This window comes from Ixodes scapularis, unplaced genomic scaffold (genome assembly GCF_016920785.2).
Source record: "Ixodes scapularis isolate PalLabHiFi unplaced genomic scaffold, ASM1692078v2 PGA_scaffold10__122_contigs__length_95168666, whole genome shotgun sequence".
Lineage (NCBI taxonomy): Eukaryota > Metazoa > Arthropoda > Arachnida > Ixodida > Ixodidae > Ixodes > Ixodes scapularis.
The window spans coordinates 12,252,064-12,268,079 of record NW_024609836.1 but is presented as its reverse complement, the minus strand read 5'-3'; the positions used below and the strand labels follow the sequence as shown (position 1 = coordinate 12,268,079).

Below are 16,016 nucleotides of genomic sequence, written 5' to 3'. Positions count from 1 at the left end.
TTTTTGCCACTGTGAATTGAGTCTATGTTCGGTTCCTGATATTTTTTGTTTTTGTTGTTGGTAGTGTTGCACTCGTTCTTTAATTATTTTTTTACGAAAATCCTGTGTGCACATCAAAGTGAAGACTAGCTGCTTGTTTTCAGGCACACAAGAAGTAACATTATTGTCTTTACTAATATTATTAATCTGAAAAAAATAAGGATGGTCTATTGGTGGATTTATACGGAATGTGTTAGATTATCCTTGGAAAACGCCAGCGGCACCCGCTGCCCTGACGATGCTTGCACTGTTCACGGCTTTCGGCAGCCCGTCTCCTTCGATGACAATTCGTCTTCGTTGGCAGCCTACCTGGACCGGCGCTAGTGCTTGGCTCACACTCCATTTTGTAGCACAAACCAAGGTATACGCGCCCCGCACACCGGCAAGTTGAGACTCGCCCCGGCAACCGCGCGCGCATTGGCTTCCGCCCCATGACGTCACTTGCCTCTCGCCGTTGACCTTCACTACTTTCCTCCTCTCTACGCGGTGCGCTTCCCTTTCCACGCTTTGCACATACCGGTCGCCGTGAGGTTTTCTATGTCATGTGAGTGCTAATGCTAACGAATTAAAAATATTAATCAAATGCAACGAGTAACATAAATTGATAGGCAATAGTCTAGAGCAGTAACAAAAATATTTTAGTCGTTAGTAATTTAAAAACGAACGAGTACGAAAGTAGGTCACTAAAACACAACGCAACGGGTTACTAGTAAGGTCGTTACTAATGACGCGCTACACCCAACAATGATTTTCGGTGGTGATTCGTGCCTTGTTTCTTGTCTTGTAGGACTGCGTTCATGCCGACGCAGTTAGAGGTGATATCGTGCGAGTAAATAATTATAATTGAACAACGAGCATTCCAACGAACAAAGGTTAGACAAATCCTTATGATTCCGCTTTCGCCAGTGTCTACAACTTCATCATTTGACGGGTCTGCTATACATACGGAACTGATCGTCTCCCTGGTGGTTGATGTACGTTCTGAGAACGGCGATATTTCCGGTGTCACTCGTAGAAAAACTTTTGTAGCTACACGGTTATAGGCACCTATAGCGCTTGCACGAACGCTGACAAAAGCTATGCACGCGCACTCCTCTTCTAGTCGAAAATGCCGTAGAAAGTTCCACGGGCACAGTTGTAAATATGACGCTTTCACTGAAGTACTACGCGTGAGTCACCGGGTCATCTGTGCTTCGTAGGAAGCGTGGCAACCGGTTCAACGCTTGGCGCACGGCATACGAGGCACGAAGGTCTAGGTCACTCGCAGGCACAAGGCAGACAAAGGCATTCAAAGGCAGCTGCGCGTGTGGGCTTGACGGTCTTGCCATAGCCTCCTATATACCGACAAAGCCTCGCAGACCGCCACGAGAAGCGGCCACCGAGATGGGCAAGGTGGAGCGGCAGACAACGGATGAGTAAAGCCCCTTCATCTTACAAAAGTAGCGCAATGTGCGTTGATGGACGACGCACGTGCAACGTGCAGCCCTTGGAGAGATCATGGCGTCATAGCCCAGCACTGTGCGAGATTTTCATACACCATGTTCTTCCCAGAAGTGGCGCGCGCCACGTGTCTTGAGCATTTCCACAACAATAAATGTGTCACGGGTGGTGACCAAAAACAATAGATGAACAGGAAGAAATAAACGATCTCCCGAGGGCGTTCACCATACCTGGGGCGCGGGTCGCTTGGGTGGAATCCGCGCAGCCCGAGTCGTCGGTAAGGGCATCGGCGGTACACATGATCAGCTTCCCCGCAGTGGTAACACAGCGGGCGTCGGTCGGCCGTCCTCCAGACGTCTGTCTTCCTCGGCGCAGGTCGGTCTGGGTGAACGTGCGCCTGATCTTCCTGTCGTCGGGGATACTGCGGCGTTGGGGCGTCTCTTCGGGATGGCGCCGCGGCTTGGCGGGGAGCTTGCGGCGGTCGTCGGGCTATGGCAGCGTAGCTCAACGTCGGTTCCTCTGGCGTCGTCATGTTGATCGGAACCTCAGGTTGGAAGGCCCGGTGAACTTCATCTCGCACGACCTCGGCGAGCGACAGGGAGGACGGGCGATCCATAGCGGGGAGCATCTTGCGGATTTCTTCCCGGACGACTTCCCGGATAATTTCGCGGATGTCCGTGCCGGGAGCGTTCTCGCCGCCAAGCAGCGCGGTTGCAGCGACACTTGGATGTCGCTGGTAGTGTGAAGCGCGCGCTTGGAGGGCGCGCTCGATGTTTGTCGCCTCGGTGACGAAGGCTTCGACGGTGCCCGGCGGGTTGCGCACGAGGCCTCCAAAGATGTCGTCTCTCACCCCGCGCATGAGGACCCGCAGCTTCTTGTCGTCTGTGGCTCGTGGGTCGGCACGGGCGCTCAGGCGGAGGACATCTTCTACGAAGCTTGTGACGCTTTCGTCGGGGCCCTGCATTCGCATTCGGAGGAGATCTTCTGCCTTCTCCCGTCGGTGTAGGGTGGCGAACGTCCGCTGCAACTCGGCCACACAGATGTCCCACGACGTAAGCGAAGCCTCGTGATTCTCGAACCAATGCCTCGCAGTACCCTCCAGCGAAAAGTAGAGGTTCTGGAGGCACTGCTCCGCAGTCCATCCGTTGTGCCGCGCCACACGCTCGTAGTGCTTGATCCAGTCTTCGACATCCTCATGGATCTCACCGTGGAAGGGAGTCGGCGTACGGGGAGCGGCGGGCAGGTAGACGACGGCAGGAGCGGCGGGGGTCGGCGACTGGTCGGCCATCGTCGGCTTCGTTGGCTGCTTGGTCCTGGGCGGCAGAAGTCCGAATTCCGGGTGTAGGCCTTGAGTGCGACGACTTAACCGGATCTCGGTAGTGCCTTCGTCGGTTCTTCGTGGGCTTGGCGTCGGACTAGCACTGCGAACCCTCGGAGGGGAACGCTGCACGGGCATGCGTTACCCCGCACCTCCACCAATATGTCACGGGTGGTGACCAAAAACAATAGATGAACAGGAAGAAATAAATGTTTAATGTGGCGAACTTGTGCCAAAAATAAAAGAGTACAAAAGATAATAACAAAGCGTCGCGGGCGTCGAAGTCGGCGAAACCGCAGGATCGAGCGCTGGAGCGAGACTGACTGTGGCTCGCCACGCGGAGCCCCTTATGTACATGAGTGGTCTTCTGGAATAATCGGCGCAGAAACTTCGACGCGTAGAACATTCGGGCCTGGAACAAGCAACATGATTCTCGAATTCTCCAGAACACTAAATTGCAGGAATAAACAAAAGACACGTCACTCCCAGGATTCGAACCCTAGCTTTTCGCGTGGGAGGCAAGCGCGATAACCGTTAGGCCACGCGCGCGCCGCCTACTTGGCCAGCTGCGCGCGCGGCAAATGGCGCCACTTCTGCCAGGATAGAAGTGCTTTACGAATGAGAGGAGAGCCACGTGACTGGCGCCCCGCTGCGGCGAGACACCGAAACACACTCGTCCCGAGCGAACAAGTGTGTTTCGGGTCCTCGCCGCTGCAAAAGCTATGCGCTGACCGTCCAGGTTCCCCGGGGAAAATAAATGGTTCTGTGATGCTCTGTGCTACCAGACCCTCGCGCTCCAAATCTGCGACCGGTTATTCTATGGCTCCGACGTCGAACTGCCAGGCTTTGTGAGTATAAAGGAGGCTATGGTCTTGCTTACACTCCGCTCTAGATTAAATCTGACCGCAACCAAAGGTGCTGCGATCCGATAGACTCAAAAAACAAAGCGCGAAAAGTGCATTGTCACGCTGCTTGTCGTCTTTTTTATTAGTTGTCTAACACCGGCTAAAAGAATCACGCGTAGGAAAAAAAGTCATATGTTTCTTCCACAATGTGCGAAGAAACGAAAGCGACAGCTGTAGTATGGTCGCGCTGTGCGGGTGGCACTGTGCCGTCACGTAACAAAGGACCGTGGTACGACGTGGTTAATTCTCGTAGCTGTCGTGGTCGGTGTCGTGGATGCCACTGACGACTGCCACCAGTGATTTGTGAAATAACAAAGTAAGCGCGGAGGAAGTTTCTAAAACCATCCAACATTACGCGAATAAGTTGCGAATGGGGAAGGTAATGGCCCCACTTGCTCGGTAAAGTGAGAAAACCACTATGTTGACTGCAAGGTTCGAGTTGTTTACGAAATTTCGCCTTCGTGTAAAAGAACCTATATTGGGCAAACGGGCATATGTGTTAACCACAGATTGCGGACGCATGACTTGTCCTTACAATCGTAAGTGGGAACGGTTGCTAGCTGATGGTTGTCGAACCATTTTTAAAAAGACACGAGATGATCGGTAAGGGAAATTTTAGAAGACTATGAAATATCAAAGAGGCACGAAAATCGTCAGCCAGAAGTAGCTGCATTTACACGGCAAAAAGTCTGACTTTTTAGATACTGTATTGAGTGACCACCCCATAATGTGTTCGGTGTTGCTGATTTTGCTTTTATTAAAGTTCAGTTGAGAGTAAGTGCTTGTCCTGTGCGCACTTCTTCTATGTTGACCTTGTTTTATTGCCCGCTGTTTTTCCTATTGTCATGTAATCCACCTGATCACGAGCGAGCATTTAGAAACACCCTGTAATCTAGACACACTAGTGTTAAGCGGCTATACATTATCACATCGCCTTAGGTCACGGACAGACGCAAGTGTGTGAATCAGCCTTTGCGTTCTGGCACCTTGACAAAAGTATACTGACCTAATACTTGTATGACCTCGCTTCTGTTTCGCAGCGGAAGAAAGGCGTAGAAGAGGCTCCAAAGTTCCTCCGCAAAGCCGGCGTGATCCAGAGGCTGGAAGCTCTAGGTGAGGCCATGGAGCGCACTTTCAAATGAATGGAATCGGTGAATAGTTATGTACTATTCATTCGATAACGATGGTTTTGTTACAGTGCCTGGAACCTCTCTCTGACTGGTGCGTCATGCGTTTTATCACACCCATAACTCGAACGCGGTCCCGCTACAAATTACGTCGCAGAAACCGCCGTGTCACGCTGTTGAATGTCGCGATCATGGCAGTTGACTGTACACAGACGCGTTGTAGCATGAAAAAGACGAACGAATGCCCTTGTCGTTGTCGCCGCAGCGTTCCGACTCATGGCTGCTGAAGCTTCCGTGTACGGTGAAGCTGGAGAGTGATCTACAGCAGGACAGGCGTCTGCCATGTTCGTCTCCGCTGCTGGACCACAAGTTAGGACGTGATAGATACTTCTGTCAAAGGCGCGTACGAGGCACCATAGTTTCGGGAACTACTGATCGGTTGATGCGTATCGGCTTTTAAGGTGTTAGTTAGGACCTTAAAGCCTTTCTCTGGAGCACCGAAAAGCTTTTCTTGTTGTAAATAATGCGGCGAAACTGGTGATTGGAGCACATGAATAGAAGCTCAAGGTCATACGGCTACTGAGAAAACCATGGCAGGCATCGATGACAGTACGCGTGGAAATGACACGGCCTGTTCCGCAGGAGCAAGGGAAAAACGCTGGCTTTTCAAGGAGCCGAGTGAAAGACTGGAACATTGGGGAGCATGGCCGATTTTCTGGCCATTTGGTGGAATAGAAAACTTTCAAGCAAATATCAAAATTCTTTTAATTATAATGCAATTAAATGCAAAGGTGCAAGCGAGCTGGACAAGAAAGACGAAAATGATCCCTGGAGAAGGGGAACAAGAGGAACAAAGGAGATTTGTGTTTGTCCTTTGTCCCTCTTGTTCCCCTTCTCCAGGGATCATTTTCGTCTATCAAAATTCTAATTTATTTGCGATCTATGATACCCAGACAATTGCAGTCCTTGGGAATTTAGCTATCTTTTGTCAAGAAAGCAGAATTTAATAATTATGATAAAAACATGTGGAAACAAAAAAAAAAGAAAACATTTATTTTTCACAGTTTGGTTGGAAAAAGGATAACATAACACGAATATACAAAAAAAAGTTACGAGCTATATTTACCGCAAAAGAAAAGGTCAGCTAGAGCGTTATGGACCCAGAGAGACGAAACCGACACACGCAACGCTGACTCTACACTTGGTGACGTTCAACTTTCAGAAAAGACCAGATCCATTCTCGACCAGGGACCTAAGTATGCTGTCGCACCACAGCTGGAGGCCGTTGACAAGGTTGCCCTTGTTCGGACCAATGCGTCCCGTGCTAACGAAGAACAGAAATCACAGAGTAATTCTGAAGGCCTCGAATGCGTCGCAAGCCAAATGTGCCTGGGACCTCCAGGCATATGGGCTTCGGCCCTGCTGTGCAGGAGGCACGAAGAAACTATCTCCAGCTCTGTGTTCCATTTAAAACGATTAATAGTTGCGGATGCTGCTACACAATTTAAAAATAGATCAGCTTGAACTTTAAAATTGTACTTAAACATAAAGAAAAAATACACTGTCATCTTATTGCAGGATATGCCAGTGCAGTGCAGCTTTCAACACCACAACCATCCTTGCCAGTAAAAACAGTCCCCATGCACGCGAAATACTCGAGGCGCTCGCTATCGAGGAGCACGCGGAAGACTGCGACCCCATCTATCAGTGTTCACAAAAAAGAAAGACAATACCTAGGAAGTGTAACGCCCGGACCAACAACAGCATGAGCTTGTGGCGGCTCAGTTTAAAAACAATAATGTTTAAATATTTCTGTGTATTTGTTGGTATTGCTTTATAGGAGTGTAATTATCAGTAGTAATCTATTAGTGCATTAGGTTTATTTATGTGCGTAATTAATTTCTCGTTCTCCATGTTCGACTTGAATGAAGAAGAATTTTCGCAATAAAGTTTACTCTAAAACACCGTTGGTAGTCAGCTGTTTGCCCTCTTCGGTCATTTTTTTTACTTCGTGTTCAAGTACATTTCTAAAGTTCAAGCTGATCTATATACAAGTCTCAGATAAAAAATGGAGGTTTCGTTGTCCTCGATGCCTGGACCTACGGGGAGAAAGCTGCTCAGCGCTCCCCAAGCTTCGGCAGCGCGCCTCTTAGCACGCTGAAAGCTATCACCGCTATCTTTGCTGGCTCAGCGCGTGCGGCGCGAAGGAGCTCGCCGCACGCGCTGAGCCAGCAAAGATAGCGGTGATTGCTTTCAGCGTACTAAGAGGCGCGCTGCCGAAGCTTGGGGAGCGCTGAGCGAGGGGCGTGAACACATCGGAGTAGGCCACGCACCCTCGCCCCTCGGCTCACTTCCAGGTGGCGCAGCCTGTACCGCAAGCCACGCGCTCCTCTGTTCGCATTTTATGTTTCCCCGATAGTACATTTTATCTACCCTGAAGGACGCCAGAATCCAAGTCATCTTTAAGTACGTAGACAGCTTCCTGATCTTGTGCAGCATAGAAACAGAGAATCAAGTTAACGAGTGCAGAAGCACGGCCATGGGAAGCCTCCAAGAATGTTGCCCGGAGTTGGTGTTTATTTACGAATAACCCGTTCACAAGTCCATCAAGTTCCTAGACCTTGCACTTGAGTTTAAAGAAGGACATGTGCACTGGAAGCACGAACCCCGCTCGAGCAAAGCTTTTCTTCAATTCACATCTGGCCAATCGAAAATAATCAAACGGAAGTGTTGCTAACACGGCTCTCGTACCCGCACTGAGCACGTAATGCCACCATCAAGTTGACAAAAGTTTTCAATAAGAGATCTCTCGGCTTCGCGACTCCGTGTATCCAGGTGTCATCTTATAAGACGTGTGTGAAACAATATGCAGGAAATTATACCGAAAATCACCAAGTACTGAGCGACAAAAACAGACAACACGAAAGAACATCGCGGTGGTACCTTACATCTAGGCTGTCACCCACTGACCCAAAGAGATCACCTCGCAACAGGACGTCGTGCGCTCCGACAGGTCGTGTGCTTGGCACCAAACAAAGCCAACTCCATGTGCCGCAGAGTAAATCAGGCCAATGGCCAGAACCCCTGTAACACCGCGCGCAGGACGCAATACGCGACTTGTCAAATTGGTGTTGTGTACCAGATTTTCATGTTATGGGGGGATACTGCATCGGGCAAACGGGCCGCTACATTAACGACCGAGTCAGTGATCGCGCAACATTGGTGAAAAAGCAACGGCTGGGTATCTTTCAGCCCATTGCCTCAAGTGAGGGTGCCGTGTAAGTTTAAAAAAAAAAGCTTCGTTCGATTTACCTGTACCTCCTGCACTGGACAGAAAAGTGTGGGGCAGTGTACTTCCGGTCTGTGTAATGGGGATCCGACCGGAAGTACAGTACTTACACTTTTCTGCCCGAATGCAGGAGTTGCAGGTAAATCGAACGAAGCTATTATTTCCATCTTTACAAGACAAGAAATGCCTTTGTGCGCGAGATTCCTGTGGCCATCCACGGCCATTGAGGAAAGCGTGGATGGATGTGTGAGCATGCCCTCCATCGCGGTGAGCAAGAAAGAAAAAGAATTCCTGCGGTGTGGCACGTCCCCGTGAAAGGAAATAAGAGGGATGGGGTGTTAGAGCTGTTAGGTGGGTTGGGGTGAGGTGGAAATGTGTAATGTATCATAAAGTAATTTAATTTATTGGTAATATCTTATGTGCAGATTAAAAATAAGTAAAGGAGGAAACGAATAGACCATTTGCAGTCCTCCCAAGCGCCCCGGCGCGCGCGCGAGGAATCTTGGGATCGGTGTTCTGTCGGCCCCCGTCGTCTGGCTGCTCTCCGTTGGAATCGCATCACCTCGCTCTAGACATACTTTTCATCTTCGTTGTTTATACTTAATAATCCTCTTTTTTATCTACTCCAGTGTATTTTTCTTGTTCATAAGTGTATCTATTTCGTTCAGCGCTTTGTATTTCTTCTGTATATTACGTGTTTTTGTGCATATTCCATCGTTTTCGACGCGGCCGTCGACGGACACCACGCCGCTTCGTTCGCCGCTCCCGGGGTGAGTACTGACTGTTGCCGTTACGCTCTATCCCGCTCCTAGGCCGTTCATTTAACTCGTGTGCGGTCGCGAGAGAGCAGTTTCGAACATCACTACAAATGTCACCGCTGTAAGCAGAGAAATAAAGTAGTCATCACGAAGCGAAGGCCGACATGCCTTCGCTTCGTGATGCGCTCGCCCTGTGAAATGTGAGCGTGGGATATCGAGTACTGCTTGCGTGCTCAACATTCGGGACGGTGCTTTGTCGTTGCGATCTTTTTGCCCTTCGGACGCTTGCGAAGCTGTACCAGCGGTCGGCGTGCCTCGGCAGCGCTCGTCAACAACCGTCCGCGCGGCGTCACTTTTCTCGCGTTCGCTGACCGTCCGCGAGCGCCGGTGATTCATCGTCGCGGCTGGTATGCGTATGTAGTACATCGCATAGCTTCACAATCGCTCTTAACAGCGGTTGTGAGTTGAGCGGGCCCTTAGCAAGCGAGTTATGTCAGCAACTGCAACTTTGAAACTGATGGTCACTTCACTTATTTATTTCACTATTCGAGATGTCAGCTGAATGTAGTATCTTCTTAGGTCACCCTCAGAAGCCACATGACGGGCGGTACAACCTGCTGTGTACCGGGCTGTGCCCACACCACTCTCACTGCCAAGCATGTGTCCTGGAATCGCTTTCCGAAGAACAGCCATCTACGCAACATTTGGGTACAGCGAATCAACAGGAAAGGTATTTACCATATTTTTTTACTTGTTATCTACACTTTCCTGACAATGATCAGGAAGGTACAGTGTGTGTACTGTCCGACGTGGCCCAAGTCATTTTACCCATATGTACAACATACCTGCGAAACACATTTTTTTTAAAAATAAAAATAGCATTCATTATTTTTGACCTATAAGTGCAACATACGACTGAAACAAAAAAGACAATCTCAAAGAATCCCAGATGTTGCATGTGCCCTTTTCACTCTCTTGGCCACTTCCACCTGCACCGACATACCAATATTTGATTGCATCGCAGGAATGTCGCTTCATCTCACTACCCTACAGCTAAAGCAAAGATACTCTCACAGTGCTTCTATCATTTTCAGCGTGCATCCACTCCAGGTTTGTTAGGCATAAACTATGTGCTTGTTCTTAGTGCCCGCTGCACAATGGTACTGGAAGTGTTTAGAAGGCGGTGGGGTGACGATGGGGGAGGAGGAGAACTGAATTCTACCCCCTTGCCCGGATAGTTTACTGACGCCCCTGTTCAGACGCCACGGCTGCTGCATCCATTCTTACCACTGAGATTGAGTTGCACTTGCTCCAAAGTTGAATGGGTGAATCTTAATATGGTGCTAACTGCTTCTTTTGCATGCAGGTACCACTGGACGGTTCTCTCTGTGGACGCCAACCTCTGACAGCAGAATATGCGGCGCTCATTTTAACGAAACTGGGAGAAAGAAGTACGAGGACAAAGCTCCCCGGTTTTTTCCAACCAGGACATTTCCGAAGTGTATGTTATTTGCCTATTTTTGTTTCTTTCTGCAATAGTTGTTTTTCCCTGCTTATATTCTTGCTTGTGATCACTGTATACATGGGTCGTTTCTCACGTGAGCTACGTCACTGCTGGTGGCGTCTGGTGATTTGTGGACAGCGGTGCTACCCAGTGAGCATGGCGAAATACGTGACCTACGGAAGCAATCATCGCTCTCATAGAAAAAGACGGAGCTTCAAGCAATCGTAATGTCAGATTTTGTAGAGCTGCAGACATAATAACAATGTTTTGTCTGAATACATGAGATCTCTCAACGGCTAGACGACGCAAATGGACTGCAATCGAAAAGAGGTTTTGCGACGTGCGGTTAAGTAGCATCAAGGATATCACTGAAACTGAAAAAGTATAACATTCTCGTCCGTCATTAAATTTGCAGTGGGAATAGGTGGCATATAAACCTACTGACTGCCTTTTTCAAGGATTTGGCTTGGCTTAGCTAGCTTGCTGCTCAAGGCACCAGGGGATGTCGCTCTGCTGCCTTCATCTCTGATGGCCCCAAATGACAGCTTTTAATCCAGCTCTCTCGTTGTGGAAAGTAGTGAAGGCTCTGCATGTTTCCTGTCGTACATTGAAGTGCCAGCTCATCTCGACTCTAAATAACAGCAGTGTGTTTGAACGGTACCAGACGATGCTTCTTTATATTTCCGACTGCTCTATCTGACACAGTCGGTCACAATGCAAGAGGACTTCAGCGAGCTGGAAAACACTCTCTTAGCACATAGAAAAACATTGGAGAAAATGTACCAACATGAATTCTAGAAATATTTTGAGCGAAAACTGACGTCAGGTGCAAGGACTCTATAATTACTGTCCACCGTGTTTGCTTGACTAGGCAGCTTCCTAGTGACCATTCAAGCAGATAGAGTTGGACATGCCTTGTCAGGAGTTTGCGGTCGTAATATGCTTGAGCCAACTGCTTTGTAAGAAGTTGCAGCTGTGCATATCGTTCGTGTCACAAATGGAAACACATATGAATGCGGAAATATAATTATGTTTAATAAAGGGCCCTTTAGGCAAGTATGGACAGCCTAAGATGGCACCGAATATAGTCGATTTCACAGTAACATGGCAGGTGGCAGACTCTATAACCCCTGTGAACTGATTGAAGTGTTGAAGTCAAATGTATGTGACAGCTCTTTACTAGAGAAGTGTACTCTGATTGGCTCGCTTGGGACAAACCTTTTGTTGTGTGCCAAACTATGTTGAATAAGGATATAAACTTTGTTCCCTTCTTTTATACGCCGGTGGCTGTTGAATGCACTTCGTCTCAGAAAGAACTGCAACAATCGCTATTTGGCTACAACATTCCAGACCAGCTACCAAAGGGTAGAAACAGTGACCGCTATTGATCCAGCTGAGCTCTTGGTTGTTTGACATGTTATGTGCTCCGTACAGTGTAAGCTGTGCCCTGTGCTAGACAGAATTCCAGCCGGTATGTAATGCTTATAAAATAATTGCGTGAACAATTGCCTTATCCTTGCCTGCAGATGTTGCGGCCTGCCCAAAGGTCCCAAACATGATCTGCGCAAGGAAGCGCCATGCGCTGCAGCCGCTGCCGGCCTACTTTCTGTCGGACCTTGACCTGGCACAGACCGTGACCCTGCCTGCTAGCCAGGAGCCAGCACAACCCGGCAGCCCCTTGGCCTCCGCTGGTGCCCCTGACACTGATGATGTAATAGCTAGCGGTAAGCTCCTAACATTGAGCATCAGTGTTGCTCGTCTGTTTATTTGGCATCCCTGTCAACTGTGCAGCAGTCCCGATAGGTGCATGGAACACTTACATGCAGTACGTCGAACTTTACAAACTGTACTAACTCAGTCACCGCTGGCTATAGCACGCAAGTTGTGGCCGTTCCATACTCGCAGCACCATATGGCACGGTGCACTCTAAGATACCGCACATGCAAGGTACCCGCGGAGTTGTTCTTTCAGATTGCGGTCACACCCTCACTTCATTGTCTGCCAGGTACAAAGGAGATGCTGCCACAGCCCTGCTTGCATGTTATTTGCCTCAAGATCCAGATTGAAAAGTGGGGACACATGCTTTTGTTTATCCATTGTTTCCTACAAGACAAGCGGCGATTCTCTGGCGTCCACAAAAAAACCATCCCCACTTTTGTTATGGAGCACGGGCAAGGCTATGCATGCTCTTAGAATTCGCAGTTGACTCCAATGCATGCGCACGAACGCTGCACCGGAGCCTCTCAGGGCTTCGAGTTAGCGTCCGCAGCATTCTCCGTGCTCCAAGTAAGTGTAGAACAAAGCTTAGTTCCGCATTTCCCCGCAGCACCCCTGACGATCGGATCTCAAGGCGAATAGCCAGCATTCCCATTATAGCTCCTTCGTGTGGAACAGAGCAGCATTAAAGAGGTCATAAACCGACTCAGTTACTTCTGCTAAATGCTGCTGTCGCACAATAAAGCTTGAGAACAAGCAATATTCTGCTCTTCCTCACAGCCAGGTAAAATAATCACATGATTACTGTTAGGGGTTAGCTGCTACTGTTGGCGCAGTGATTAGACACAAGCCCAAGCCCCAATAGTTACCATGGCATTGATTGTAACCAAATAGTCAGGTGCTCACTCAGTGCTTGGGTCCAGTTCATAAGCCGTCTGTATTCAAGTGTCGTCACCCTGGTGTGAACCCTAGGCTTTCTCAACATTGTGATTTCTGACTGTAAATTAGCCTTCTATTCCTCAGAATATAACCTTGGCAGGGGAGCCTCTGGTTTGTGGTATATAGATTATTATATAGATTATATTTGTGCTACAGACGTCAGTATGCTTGTATGAGGTGCAGAACATCCAAATGCATATCGTTTCTTGGCCCCTTTAACATGTGATGCTTTTTTTGTATGGCACATGATATGCTATTTGGCAGAGCCAAGGCAATTACAAGGAGAAAGCCTAGTTTTTTGTTTTGATATTTGACTGCAAAAATGATGTGATATTTATTTTGCTATCTCCCCATCTGGCAGACCACCAGTACAGCATCACAGGATGTATCGATCAAGCCCTGCGTGATCGCATCAGGCAGCTAGAGGAGCTCGCTTCTGCAAACGAGAAACTGCGCAAGGACAACGACCGTCTACAGAAAGAAAATGAAGCTCTGCGGAAGAAAGTAGCCCATCTTGAGGAGATGTATGACAAAGCAGAGGAGGTCATCGATGCTACAATCCCCTTTCAGAACTTCACGCTCACAGCCGTGCAACAGGACCCAAAGAAACTGGCCTTCTACACGGGATTCGACTCCCTGGAGAGATTTCTCGCCTTTTACAAGTTTGTTCAGGCAGGTTATGAAGCTCACAAGGAAAGTCAAGGTCCGCAGAGAAGGTCACCTTATCTATCCATGGATGATCAGCTGCTGCTCGTGTTGTCCCGCCTGAGGGTGGGACTTTTGGAGCAGGACCTTGCATACCGGTTTCGTATCCACATCAGCACAGTCAGCCGGGTGTGGACATTCTGGATTGGTTACCTAGCGGACTACCTTGCTCAACTCAACTACTGGCCGTCGCGACAGGTTGTGAACAAGCACATGCCGGAGTGCTTCATCGAGGCGTATCCATCGACGAGAGTCATTCTGGATTGCACGGAAATCTTCATCGAGACACCTAGCGACTTCAGGGTGCAGAGTGATACCTACTCAAGCTACAAGTGCCACAACACTGCCAAGGGACTGCTGGGCATCACCCCCAATGGGTTCGTGTCGTTCGTGAGCGACCTTGCCCCTGGCCGCGTCTCTGACAAAGCCCTGACCGCATGTTCCGGGCTATGCAACCTTCTTGAGCCCGGAGACTCTGTCATGGCGGACAGAGGCTTTTTGATCACTGAAGAGGTCGAAGCTGCAGGGGCTAACCTGAACATTCCACCTTTCCTTGGGGGAAGGCTACAGCTCTCCCTGGAGGACGAAGCGAAAACTAGGGCGATTGCGAAGGTCCGGATCCACGTGGAACGAGTGATTGGACAAATGAAGTGTTTTCGAATCTTGAGGGGTACTTTCCCAAACAGTATGAGCAAGAGCCTGGACTCTATCTGGAAGGTCTGTGCTTTGCTGTGCAATTTCACGAGAGAGCCACTGCTCAGTCGAAGCTAGAGCTGCAGTCTTGTGGCTTCGTAGATGGTCGTGGAGAAAAAAGAGGCCATATCTCTCTATCTAGCTCACTTCAGCTCCGGCAACTTTTTGTGCCCACACGCCCTCATGACCCATGACGACCATTAGCACCGACTACGGCCCTCGGGACTTTCCTCTACCCAACGAAATGGACTCACAACCCACCGAGGCCACGCTGGCTTCTCCCGCTGTCTGAAGCTTACCGCTCAATGCACCACCCACAGCCGGTGCAACCACTCCTGCCGTCACGTCGCTTCTTGATGCACCACTTGTTGCCGCGTGAATTCAACCTGCGGTCTTTACTCAGAATCCATTCTCCATCCTCGGCGACGATGATCCCGAAAGCAAGTTGTCGCCCCTCAACAACAGTTGCCACATCCGCACTGCCGCCAATGAAACGAAGCGTGCTCGTGGCATTTTTTTCTTCGGCGCCGCTGCGACTAAGCTTACCACCTCACCCCGGTGCATCCAACGTGACTCGAACCCTGACTCGTTCCCCCTGGAGGACGGATGGCATCCTGTCTCTCGCCGACGTAAGGCGGCCCCGCCCGCGGCGCCTCCAGCAGCATCGTTCTGCAGTGAGTTCTCCCACACTGTCATTCTACGGCCGGCCAAACCATGCCGCATCATGGACGGGGTCTTTCTTGCCATTGACTCTGCAGTTGCTGCACAGATAGACCTCAGGTCTCCTACACCATTGCAGCCCCCTACCAAGTGAGGTACCTCGACTGCAGTAATCAACTTGCAGTTGATGCTGCTTTGTCTCAAGTGTGCGATGCATTCCTCAATGTAACATACATCCCGATCGGCACTCTGCAGGTCTCCGTGCAAGGCTACGAGGCCATTCGCCGTGGCCAGGTTCGCGGATTCATAAAAAAAGTCTGGCGACCTGGATTCTGCGTCCTAAAAAACCTTCATTGCCGGAAATCTGCTATCCTCCAGGCCGGTCCTCTCACAAACTCTGGGTCGGCACTCATTACATTCGACGGCACCAGCCTCGCGTTGCCCAGTGCCCCAACAGCACCCAAGCCAACGGCACAACACAGCGTCGTCAGTTGCCTTCATCAACATCCAAAGAGAAGCCGGCGTCACCACCAGTGACGCCTGAAACTAGCTCCTGCTCAGCAAGCTGTGCTGTTATCTGCGCCCAAAGCCCTCATCGCAGCACCGAGGTCTGCGAAGCAGAAGACTGACTCCCGCCCGGTGCTCGCCACAAAACTCCTAACGCCGGCACACAACATCACCGCCGACCTCACACAAGTCCCAACATCAGAACCGCCTCGGACCACCTTCGCAGAATCAGCGAGAGCTGTCAACAGCACTAGTGAGACGCCTGCCCTACTTCCGTCAGGGTCAGACTTTACTGGCTTGCAACAACAAATCACCCTTTTCACAAAACAAATGCTGGCAGCCACGCAGCGAATTCCGACGATGCAAAACTCGCTGTTTACTCTCGTGGATACCTGCACCCGTGCAGTAATCGGGCG

The 16,016-nt window shown here is 49.7% G+C and overlaps 1 protein-coding gene across 1 annotated transcript in view; it reads left to right on the top strand.

The window, feature by feature from the left end:
- LOC8041943 (arginase-1) overlaps positions 1-16,016 on the top strand; it is a 77,444-nt gene that overhangs the window by 21,702 nt on the left and 39,726 nt on the right. Inside the window, exon 2 of the mRNA XM_029983272.4 lies at positions 4,743-4,815. Coding sequence (XP_029839132.2) covers positions 4,743-4,815 — 73 coding nt within the window. The remainder of the gene's footprint in view (positions 1-4,742; positions 4,816-16,016) is intronic.